This window comes from Myxocyprinus asiaticus, chromosome 6 (assembly GCF_019703515.2).
Source record: "Myxocyprinus asiaticus isolate MX2 ecotype Aquarium Trade chromosome 6, UBuf_Myxa_2, whole genome shotgun sequence".
Lineage (NCBI taxonomy): Eukaryota > Metazoa > Chordata > Actinopteri > Cypriniformes > Catostomidae > Myxocyprinus > Myxocyprinus asiaticus.
In genome coordinates this window covers 2,151,477-2,163,668 of record NC_059349.1, presented here as the reverse complement: position 1 = coordinate 2,163,668, position 12,192 = coordinate 2,151,477, and the positions used below count along the sequence as shown (strand labels likewise).

The 12,192-nt window shown below is 38.8% G+C and overlaps 1 protein-coding gene across 7 annotated transcripts in view; it reads left to right on the top strand.

Moving 5' to 3' along the window:
- The window catches only part of LOC127442885 (gastrula zinc finger protein XlCGF26.1-like), an 80,863-nt gene that overhangs the window by 56,928 nt on the left and 11,743 nt on the right, over window positions 1-12,192 (top strand). Inside the window, exons 1-2 of one of the 7 annotated variants that reach the window (XM_051701186.1) lie at window positions 4,030-4,436; window positions 4,753-4,785. The exons of 3 other annotated variants lie outside the window; for them this stretch is intronic. Coding sequence is in view for 1 of the 4 variants with exons in the window: in XM_051701184.1 (XP_051557144.1) it covers window positions 4,343-4,436 (94 nt within the window). In the remaining 3 variants the exon portion in view is untranslated. Of the gene's footprint in view, window positions 1-4,029; window positions 4,437-4,752; window positions 4,786-8,310; window positions 8,500-12,192 lie in introns of those variants that run through there. 3 more of the 7 variants (XM_051701184.1, XM_051701188.1, XM_051701189.1) reach the window with 3 other exon arrangements.

Genomic DNA, 12,192 nt, shown 5'->3' with positions numbered 1-12,192 from the left:
CAACTGAGATTCATCCTCCGCCACCAGGATTGAGGTGAGTCACCACGCCACCACGAGGACCTAGTGTGCATTGGGAATTGTGCATTCCAAATTGGGGAGAAAATATAAAAATAAAATAACATGAAAAATTACTATTACAATTTTTTTTTTTTGTTGTTTTTTTTTTTTTTCAGCTTTGCAGATCCTTTGCATTCTAGCTGTCAGTTTGTCCAGATACTCAGGTGACATTTCACCCCATGCTTCTTGTAGCACTTCTTGTCTGGCACTTCTCACACACCTTACAGTCTAGCTTATCCCACAAAAGCTCAATGGGTTTAAGATCCATATCACTCTTTTCCAATTATCTGTTGTCCAATGCCTGAGTTTCTTTGCCCACTCTAACCTTTTTATTGTTTTGTTTTTCTGTTTCAAAAGTGGCTTTTTCTTTGCAATTATTGAAGCTGTCAACTGAGGACATGTGAGGCATCTATTTCTCAAACTAGAGACTCTGATGTACTTATCCTCTTGTTTAGTTAAACACCTGGCCTTCCACATCTCTTTCTGTCCTTGTTAGAGCCAGTTGTCCTTTGTCTTTGAAGACTGTAGTGTACACCTTTGTATGAAATCTTAATTTTTTTTAGCAATTTCAAGCATTGTATTGCCTTCATTCCTCAAAACAATGATTGACTGATGAGTTTCTAGAGAAAGCTGTTTCTTTTCTGCAATTTTTGACCAAATATTGACCTTAAGACATGCCAGTTTATTGCATACTGTGGCAACTTAAAAACAAACACAGAGACAATATTAAGCTTCATTTAATGAACCAAATAGCTTTCAGCAGTGTTTTATAAAATGGCAAGTGATTTTCTAGTACCAAATTAGCAATTTAGCATGATTACTCAAGGTTAAGGTATTGGAGTGATGGCTGCTGGAAATGGGGCCTGTCTAGATTTGATCAAAAATGACTTTTTTCAAATAGTGATGGTGCTGTTTCTTTACATCAGTAATGTCCTGACTATACTTTGTGATCAGTTGAATGCCACTTTGGTGAATTAGGGTGTGTTCACACTTGTAGTTCGGTTCTCTTGGTTCCTTTGGTCCGGACCAAAAATTAAAATGATACATTTAGTCTGGTTCGCTTAGCGTTCACATTGGCATTTTTAACACCAAACCTAAAGATACAAAACAAAAGGCATAACGATAAGGTCACAACCTGATTGGACAGCTTTTATGATGTATATTTTGTGACGGAACTTGCCGAACATCCAAAACAATGCTGGCTGCTGGGCTAAATGCGCTCTATTTTTACCAGCTGAGAACAAACGAAGAGCTAATAAAATGTGTAAAGGAGTCAAAGCAGTGCCAGAAATTCCTCCGCTGCACACACAAATGAAGATATACCGCAAGGACGGCTGACAGTGAGAAGAACCAGGTATGCTTGAGGTCAGTATTAAAGGCAAATTACTTCCTGTTATTGGTCCGTTTAGACGTCTTTGGTCCATGCTGCGTTCATATATCAGTCGAACCGCACCAGAGTTCGTTTGGAAGCGGACCGAGTCCCACTATTCAGGGGATCTTAGTCCGCTTGTTTGGTGCACACCAAGGTTCGGATGGCAGCATTCACACTTGTTCAAATTAACCGCACTAACAGAGCAATCACACCAGGGTTCGTTTTAATCTAACCAAACCTGCCAAGTGTGAACACACCCTTAAAGTACACATTTCCTTCCGTAACAGCAAAATCTGTACATTATTCCAAACTTTTGGCCATCAGTGTATGTCGTGACAATTATGTAAACGGTCAGCCAATAGAGGTTTTCTAAGTATATGTGAGTATATGTAGATACATCTGTGGCACTTTATCTGCAGACAGTGGGCCTTTTGCCCCATGCTGGTGGGCCTTTAACCCGGAGTGGGGGGTAAAAAGGCCCTCTTTGCCGCCTTTATATTTATATGGTTTTTAATCAAAACAAACCACTTTTATAATTTCCCCTTCTCAAATTTTGTTGCTTCATCAATGCTCTATAAAAATATATATATATTTCTTCTGTAATCATTCACTGTGAGATTAGTAAACAACACATTTTCCTTAAGGTGTGCATTTAGCTCTGTTGTACCCTATCATGTGGTGCCTGCTCCTGCCTACCATTTCTTGATGCCATCATCCTTTAAATGTATTGAATCCTGTTCTCACTGAGACTCCCTGCTGCCGTGATGTAAAAAAACCAGTCTAATTTCTGCCTAAAAAAAAAAAAAATCAACAACTAATTTTAATATTTTATAAAAGGAAGTAGCTGGCTAAAGACGTTGACTTTGCTGTACAGAGGACCAGAGTGATCAGAATGGGATCAACGGTCCGCCGCTGCGGCCTGGACCAACACAGCTGCATTTTCCCGAACGTTACCGAACAGCCTCTTCTAGTTGTTTCACCTCTTGGACACTTTATGTTCCACCTTGCATAGATAAATATCTTAAATATGTAAAATATGCGTTGCTTAATGTTGTTAAATGTGATCATTATGTTCTCATTTTATATGAAAAACCTTTCTCTCCCGCCATAAATATGCCTTTCCCGCCATGAAAACAAAAAACATAAAAACAATTGCACAGGAAGAAATGATAAACTGCATATGAAACTGAAAACAACAAAAATAAAAACAGCACCAAAAAAAAAAAAAAAAAGGAAAAAAAAAAAGAAAATGAGATCCATTTTGATGAGCTATAGAAACTAAATTGGGGCTATAGCCCAATAGCCAAGGCCTAGTTACATCCCTGGTTCCCTCTGAGATTTCAAAAGGGCATTCAACAGATGTCTTTGAGACAAATATGATTTTGAAAATATGTAAATGTGCTCTTTATAAGATGTGTATCAGATGTTTGAGCACAAAAGTTGGAACGTGATGCTTTCCAGATGAAACGCTCTTAAACTATCGATCATTTTGTAAACTTAAAATTATTCAAATGATTTACATTTATTTTAGTGTTTAAATTATTTTAAGTGTTACATTCACAAAATGAAAACTACACAAAATTGTATATTATATCTTACAATAACCTTTCAAAGCTGGGGAAAAAACGAATCTATTGGCTTAAAACTGAGTTTTTTTTTTTTTCCAAGACCTCATATCACGCTTATTATGGATTTCACATCTTAAATAATTAGGCCAACATTTATTTAATAATTTCTTATTTGGGTACAATCAGCCTTAGAAGATACTAAAAGAGTTGAAAATGATAGACCGTATGATGATTAGATAATATCAAGATAGCATTTGAGCCGATGTGCTCCGCTTCTTTTATGGAACATTGCGTTTCTATGACAACAATAGAACGCCAACAAGAATGTGAAGAGCTTACTGATTATTGCGTCATAGTGATGGTGACGCCACATAACAGAATGTGGGCAGTATATAAAGGTACAATGACCTCTGATGGAGATTCCACCGACTCGGTAGAACCTTCAATACAAGTTGCAGGGAGCAGCGGACAGGCTCAGGGTGGTGTGTGGAGGCTTCTCAATAGACGGATGGAATTTTTTCTTGTTAAGGTGTAGCCTCAGGTTTTTTTTTTTTTTATGCCTCAACTGGTAGTTGCTATTGGCCTAATGGACATATGAAAGTTTTTACAAAAATCTAAATCAAATAATGCGCTTTAAAATTCAACAACTAAATAATGTTTTTAAATTTTTTTTTATTTTTTTTTTTTTACCTTTTTTAAACTTTATTTACGTTTGAACCAGTAACGACATGAAGTATATTAAAACTGAGGGAACAAGTAGGCTACATAAAAGTCTAGAAAATGTGAAATAAAATGAAATAGAAAAATATATAATAGCCCCTATGAAGAGGCTTTTTCTGAGTGACTCTTGCTTTGTGAATATAAAACTTTGCTAAAATATTTATGAGGTTATGGATGTATATTTCATTTTCAGTTACACATTTATATGGCACTGTCACTTTTTTTTTTATGATAAAGAATGAGGTTTAAGCGAGAGACAGCAGTAGATGGCGGTAATGCAGTTTTGTAGTTTGCGATCCGCCATTAAAAAAAGAAGATGAGGAAGACTATGACACAAAAGAAAATTTGTTTGTTTATATACCATCTTCCGAGCATGGGACAGTATGTAGCGGTATAGTCGCAAACCGGAGTCCGAATATCCAACATCAGACTTTAACACAGTGTAATCCGGACTAACTAAAGTTTAAGCAGCGCGATACTTACATAGTGCGTATAGAAGTATGGAAGTTCATCCGTAAAAATCCCGCGAATATTATCATCCTAAACGTGACGAAGACTTGTTTCAACACGAACAGGAATAACTCCAGGTGTTACAACTGAGATCTGCGTGATAAATCATTGTAAAATGATGTTTATTAAAGAAGAGAGTGAGGACATGAGTTATCCAGAACCATGCAGTTCAAATGCCATGAAAGATGAAGATACTGAGGAACAAAGAGGTTTGTGTTCATTCTTCATTCTTGTTTTTATTTATTTATTTATGGAAATGAAGGTAAAATGTCCTTTGAAAAATACATCTAATACTCATTGAACCTTAAGTAACAACCAGATTTGGTGGCAGGAGTAGCCTAAGGTAGAATGAATCATTTGTACATCAAAGATCACATTGCTATAGACAGACCCCTCTAGCTCTCTGCTATTAAATTGCAGATCTAAAAATGAATGTTCACAATGTTATATTCTCCTTGTAGACTTGGAGTTTGGAAAATGCTCTGTTTTCACAGTTATATTTTCATGGTTTGAAATGTGTTTCAGTGGCAGCTGGCTAGAAGAGGAGACCAACAACAAGTACAGTTGAAGTCAGAGGTTTACATACAATTAGGTTGAAGTCATGAAAAATAATTTTTAACCACTCCACAGATTTAATATTAGCAAACTATAGTTTTGGCAAGTCGTTTAGGACATCTTTGTACATGACATGAGTAATTTTTCCAACAATTGTTTAAAGACAGATTGTTTCACTTTTAATTGACTATATCACAATTCCAGTGGGTCAGAAGTTTACATACACTAAGATAACTGTGCCTTTAAGCAGCTTGGAAAATTCCATAAAATGATGTCAAGCCTTTAGACAATTAGCCAATTAGCTTCTGATAGGAGGTGTATTGAATGGGAGGTATACCAGTGGATGTATTTTAAGGCCTACCTTCAAACTCAGTGCCTCTTTGCTTGACATCATGGGAAAATCAAAAGAAATCAGCCAAGACCTCAGAAAAAAACAATTGTGGACTTACACAAGTCTGGTCCATCCTTGGAAGCAGTTTCCAAATGCCTGAAGGTACCACGTTCATCTGTACAAACAAATGTACGCAAGTATAAACATTATGGGACCACGCAGCCATCATACTGCTCAGGAATGAGACACATTCTGTCTCCTAGAGATTAACGTAGTTTGGTGTGAAAAGTGCAAATCAATCTCAGAACAACAGCAAAGGACCTTGTGAAGATGCTGGAGGAAACAGGTAGACAAGTATCTATATCCACATTAAACAGAGTCCTGTATCGACATAAACTGAAAGGCTGCTCAGCAAGGAAGAAGCCACTGCTCCAAAACCGGCATAAAAACGCCAGACTACAGTTTGTAAGTGCACATTTTGGAGAAATGTCCTCTGGTCTGATGAAACAAATATTGAACTGTTTGGCCATAATGACCATCGTTATGTTTGGAGGAAAAAGGGTGAGGCTTGCAAGCCGAAGAACACCATTCCAACCGTGAAGCATGGGGGTGTCAGCATCATGTTGCGGGTGCTTTGCTGCAGGAGGGACTGGTGCACTTCACAAAATAGATGGCATCATGAGGAAGGAAACTTAGGTGGATATATTGAAGCAACATCTCAAGACATTAGCCAGGAAGTTAAAGCTTGGTCACAAATGGGTCTTCCAAATGGACAATGACCCCAAGCATACCTCCAAATTTGTGGCAAAGTGGCTGAAGGACAACAAAGTCAAGGTATTGGAGCGGCCATCACAAAGCCCTGACCTCAATCTAATTGAACATTTGTAGGCAGAACTGAAAAAGCGTGCGAGCAAGGAGGCCTACAAATCTGACTCCGTTACACCAGTTCTGTCTGGAGGAATGGGATAAAATTCTAGCAACTTATTGTGAGAAGCTTGTGGAAGACTACCCAAAACGTTTGACTCAAGTTAAACAATTTAAAGGCAATGCTACCAAATACTAACAAATTGAATGTAAATGAATGTGATGAAAGAAATAAAAGCTGAAATAAATCATACTCTCTACTATTATTCTGACATTTCACATTCTTAAAATACAGTAGTGATCCTAACTGACCTAAGACAGGGAATGTTTTTTACGATTATATGTCAGGAATTGTAAAAAACTGAGTTTAAATGTATTTGGTTAAGGTGTATGTAAACGCATGTATGCCACACTGTTTGTACGGAGGCATGCAGTCTCGTAGAACACGCATGTTCTCACTCTTTCTTTGTTTCGGTTTTCTGAATTTCTTTTGTAAGAACAGGATCATCTGTGAGTGCTGCAAATGACCTCAGACATCTCAGCTCAGGAGTGCTTTGAGTTCAGTTCACTTTATTTCCACAGAGCAGTTCATTGAACCATGATTAAATTTCAGTGATTATTATCATCATTATAATGATTATTTTTACATTTATAATTGTTTTTGTCTTCATTTGTGTTAGTAATTTTCCGCCTGCATGTTTAGACAGATACTTGCCTGACGGTAAATGGAAAAGTGGTTACTTTTTTTTTAATCACTTTATTTTAATTGCTTTTTCATTTAATTTGGAGTGCAATTTGAATTTAGAAATGTATTTGATTTAAAGGTGCAGTATGTAACAATCTTCATGTAATATTCACCTTTTTTTTATTTTTTTTTTATTTTTTTTTTTTTTGCCAACGTGTGAACGGCTTGTAACGCAACTTGAAAATGAGCCCTTCCCGGACTTCCTGGGTTGCCTATCATAGCCTTTAGACTGATTTTCATGCTAAGAGAGTGGGTCAGTTTTGCCGGGAAAATCCAAAGGATGTGACGTTTATGCGCGCTCCTGAGAGCCTTCTACTGAATCCCGTCTGGCTAAGTGTGAACGTGATCGTGGTCGAGGGAAAACTAGAGTGAACATCAGCAGGGCATTTGATTTCTGGAGGGAATTCGTTCGGTTTTGGTGATCAAAACTGACCCTGAATTGGCATTCTTTTATTTGACAGGTAAGCTTACATAACTGCAAAGCATGTGAAATATAGTGCCATAAGGATTGATCTGTGTAATTTTGGCTAACTTGATATTGCCTGCTAACGCTGAGGAATTGCAAGCAACCTTGCATCATAACTTTCAAATAATTTCAATGATTTTCTCTTTATACTAACAGTCAGGTATACAGGATAAATTTAAGCAAATATGCTGGTTTCTTGATCGTAGTACAACATATGACATACAATAGTGCAACATAACTGCAGTGCAACAGTAAACTGTCTGGTATAGTTCGGTAGAATGTAGCTGTATGTGTGTGTCAGTATGCTATGTTAGCTGATAAGTAACAAAGTTTGTAGTAAAACAATCATAACTGTGTAATTTAAATTATGCTACCTCATCTGTCAGCATGATGCCGGTGGATCACGTTCAGTCTCTTTGTACGTTATGTCATTGTTTTGGCCGATGCTCGCTCGCTTGCGTCCCTATGGAGTGTAGTAGCTGGCTGCAGTTCACTTAACGGCCACAGGTGTCATTAATAACAAGGGTTTCTGAATCTTACATACTGCACCTTTAAGTTTTTCATTTTATAAATAAATGTAATGTTAAATGCAAAATCACTAAAGTAAGAATATTAACCGATCCCTCAGCCCGGGGGTTGCCGATGTAATTGGATATATATATATATATAATATCGTGAAGGAGAGAACAAAACAAATTTATTCACACTCATGATGTATTTTCCCGGACAATCAAATACCCGACCGGTAGAGAATGCACAGATAATCATATCAGGTATTGGCAATCTCACAGGCTGATGATAGGATGATCTGAGTATGGAGAAGATCACCCAACCCTAATCAGCAACAACAGTCACTAAGTGTGACACCCCTGCCCAATTAGAGTTGTTCTGAGTCTGCTAGTGTGATGCACTGTGTTTGAAGGTAGGCCTTAAAATACATCCACATGTACACTTCCAATTGACTCCAATTAGCCTATCAGAAGCTAATTGCCTAAAGGCTTGACATCATTTTCTGGAATTTTCCAAGCTGCTTAAAGGCACAGTTAACTTGGTGTATGTAAACATCTGACTGGAATTGTGATCTAGTCAATTAAAAGTGAAACAATCTGTTGGAAAAATTACTCGTGTCATGCACAAAGTAAATGTCTTAAATGACTTGCCAAAACTGTAGTTTGCTAAGATGAAATCTGTGGAGGGAAATGAGTTTTAATGACTTCAAACTAAGTGTATGTAAACTTCTGACTTTGACAGTATATACACAAGATTAAGTGAACTGGAATTAACAGAATAACATGATCGCAGAAAAACACTGTAATGCAATATACTGTGTCTTTAAAGGCTTTGTAAGCTTAATACTAAATATACACAACTAATGTAAATGACTAATAAGCATTTAGATTGTACACCAAATAAACAACATTAAACATGGATAAAAAAAATATTCCTTTAGACTAATTATAATAAACCTTGCATGAAAGAGATAATATACATTAAACAGATAAGTTTGACAGATAAGTTAAATGAACCAATACACAGACTAAATTAAGCAGAAATTATAACCCAATCAATATTTTCTCAATTCAACAGTTTGCAGAAAGGAACACTAAGATTTCTGTTATACATATACACTTTATTGCCAAAAGTATTCGCTCATCTGCCTTTAGACGCATATGAACTTAAGTGACATCCCATTCTTAATCCATAGGGTTTAATATGACGTCGGCCCACCCTTTGCAGCTATAACAGCTTCAACTCTTCTGGGAAGGCTTTCCACAAGGTTTAGGAGTGTGTTTATGGGAATTTTTGACCATTCTTCCAGAAGCGCATTTGTGAGGTCAGACACTGATGTTGGATGAGAAGGCACACCATAATCCCCCCTCCACCAAACTTCACAGTTGGCACAATGCAGTCTTCGCTCTAATTCATCCCAAAGGTGCACTATCGGGTTGAGGTCAGGACTCTGTGCAGGCCAGTCAAGTTCTTCCACACCAAACTCGCTCATCCATGTCTTTATGGACCTTGCTTTGTGCACTGGTGCGCAGTCATGTTGGAACAGGAAGGGGCCATCCCCAAACTGTTCCCACAAAGTTGGGAGCATGGAATTGTCCAAAATCTCTTCCTTTCTTCCCTCCCAGAGTTCCTTTCACTGGAACTAAGGGGCCAAGCCCAGCTCCTGAAAAACAACCCCACACCATAATCCCCCCTCCACCAAACTTCACAGTTGGCACAATGCAGTCAGACAAGTACTGTTCTCCTGGCAACCGCCAAACCCAGACTCGTCCATTAGATTGCCAGATGGAGAAGCGTGATTCGTCACTCCAGAGAATGCGTCTCCACTGCTCTAGAGTCCAGTGGCGGCATGCTTTACACCACTGCATCCGACGCTTTGCATTGCACTTGGTGATGTATGGCTTGGATGCAGCTGCTCGGCCATGGAAACCTATTCCATGAAGCTCTCTACGCACTGTTCTTGAGCTAATCTGAAGGCCACATGAACTTTGGAGGTCTGTAGCGATTGACTCTGCAGAAAGTTGGCGACCTCTGCGCACTATGAGCCTCAGCATCCGCTGACCCCGCTCTGTCATTTTACGTGGCCTACCACTTCGTGGCTGAGTTGCTGTCATTCCCAATCGCTTCCACTTTGTTATAATACTACTGACAGTTGACTGTGGAATATTTAGTAGCGAGGAAATTTCACGACTGGACTTGTTGCACAGGTGGCATCCTATCACAGTACCACGCTGGAATTCACTGAGCTCCTGAGAGCGGCCCATTCTTTCACAAATGTTTGTAGAAGCAGTCTGCATGCCTAGGTGCTTCATTTTATACACCTGTGGCCATGGAAGTGATTGGAACACCTGAATTCAATTATTTGGATGGGTGAGCGAATACTTTTGGCAATATAGTGTATCTCTTGAACAAGTGCATGTGTTTAAGTAAACAGACATTTGTGCGAGATTGCGAGTCTTCTGTGATTCCACCTAAACATAAGTATATAAAGCAATACTCAACATATAAATTCTAGACAGCAACAATGTGAATATTTTAGAGCAATCCAGCTGAAGTTTCAGGCATTTGACACTTTTTGACTTTGAGTTGCTAATTTGTGGGCTGGACAGAAATTAGTATTTAAGTAGTGAGAGAACATTAGCGTCAGCCCTGGTGTGCAGCCCTCTTCATGTGAAGACCCATCTCACATAAAGACCTACGAGTTTACCTGCATGAGTCCACCGAGCAAGGACACTGGCAAGGCACCAGCCACTACGCTAAGTTTTATCCCCCTTCTCTCTTCCTTTTTCACATATTACTTCTATTTCTTTTATTATACAATATTATGTGTTTTCAGTACATTCCAGTTGTTTCATGTATGCAAAAATCTACATGCATACGCTACACACTCCAGAGCACTTAAGGTCACTTAGCACTGCCTCTTCACAGCCCCTCTTCATCTCTGTTGGACTGTGGAACTGCCAGTCGGTTGTCAACAAAGCTGACTTCATTCCAGCCTTTGCCAGTCAGTCAAAACTCAATGTTTTGGCTCTGACTGAGACCTGGATCTGCACAAAAAACACTGCAACTCCTTCAGCTCTCTCTACTGACTTCATTTAACTGGGCTGGGTAGGGACACCGGTTTGCTCATTTCCAGCAAAAATTCACTCCGCTCTTATCTCTCTGCAATAACATAACTTTTGAATATCATGCCATTACTACCACTAATCCTGCAAAAATTCACATTTTGGTAATCTGTTGTCCCCCAAGTCAACTAGGCAACTTTACTGAAGAGCTAGATGTATTGCTGTCCTCATTACCTGAGGATGGCACTCCGCTGGTGGTCCTTGGGGACTTAAACATCCACCTGGACAAACCTAAAGCATCTGACTTTCTAGCTTTTCTGACCTCATTAGACCTTACAAGATTGGACACCCCTGCAACTCATAGAGCAGGGAAAAAGCTAGATCTTATCCTTACATGTAATTGTATCACCACTAATCCCCTTATCACTCTACATATCTCCTTTATCCAGTTTTCTGTTACTCTACCTTCTTCTTTACCTCTCACTCCACCTAAGGTCTCCTTCTGCCGCAACCTTCACTCTCTCTCACCCACTCGTTTCTCTTTCATAGTCTCTGCATCCCTTCCCTCCACTAAGCATTTATCTTCACTTGATTTAAATGGAGCTACAAATGCTCTTTGCTTAACATTAACTTCTTTTCTTGATAGAGTCTGCCCTCTTACCACCAGGCCAGCACGTGCCACAACTTCCAGCCACTGCCTGTCATAGACACTTTATGAACACCATACCGAGCTGAGGGCTGTGGAGAGAAAGCGGCACAAGTCAAAAGACCCTGTGGACCTGAGCAAGTATCAATCATTTCTCTCCTCTTTTTCCACCAGCGTTTCTAGTGCTAAAATTTATTATTCAGGATAGCCAATGGAACCGCACCCTCTTCGATTCACTTCTCAAGGTCTATGCTCCAACTCGCTCTCTACGGTCTATGAACAAGCGGCGCCTGGTGGTCCCATCACAAAGTGGCTCAAAGTCTATTTCACGATCTTTCACTTTCTCAGTTCCACTGTGGTGGAATGAGCTTCCAACCTCCACACGACCTGCTGATACCATCTCAACATTCAAGAACCAGCTGAAAACACATCTGTTCCATGAGCAATTAACCAATCCACACTAATTGCACTTACTATTGAACTTAACTTGCACTTACTGTACACAAAAAAAACTCTCTCTTTCTTGTCTGTGCTAGCACCTACACTTGAATTCAGAAGTTTTCATACACCTTAGCCAAATACATTTAAACTCGGTTTTTCACAATTCTTGACATTTAATTGTAGAAAACATTCCCTGTCTTAGGTCAGTTAGGATCACTACTTTATTTTAAGAATGCGAAATGTCAGAATAATAGTAGAGAGAGATTTATTCCAGCTTTTATTTCTTTCATCACATTCCCAGTGAGTCAGAAGTTTACATACAATTTGTTAGTATATGGTAGC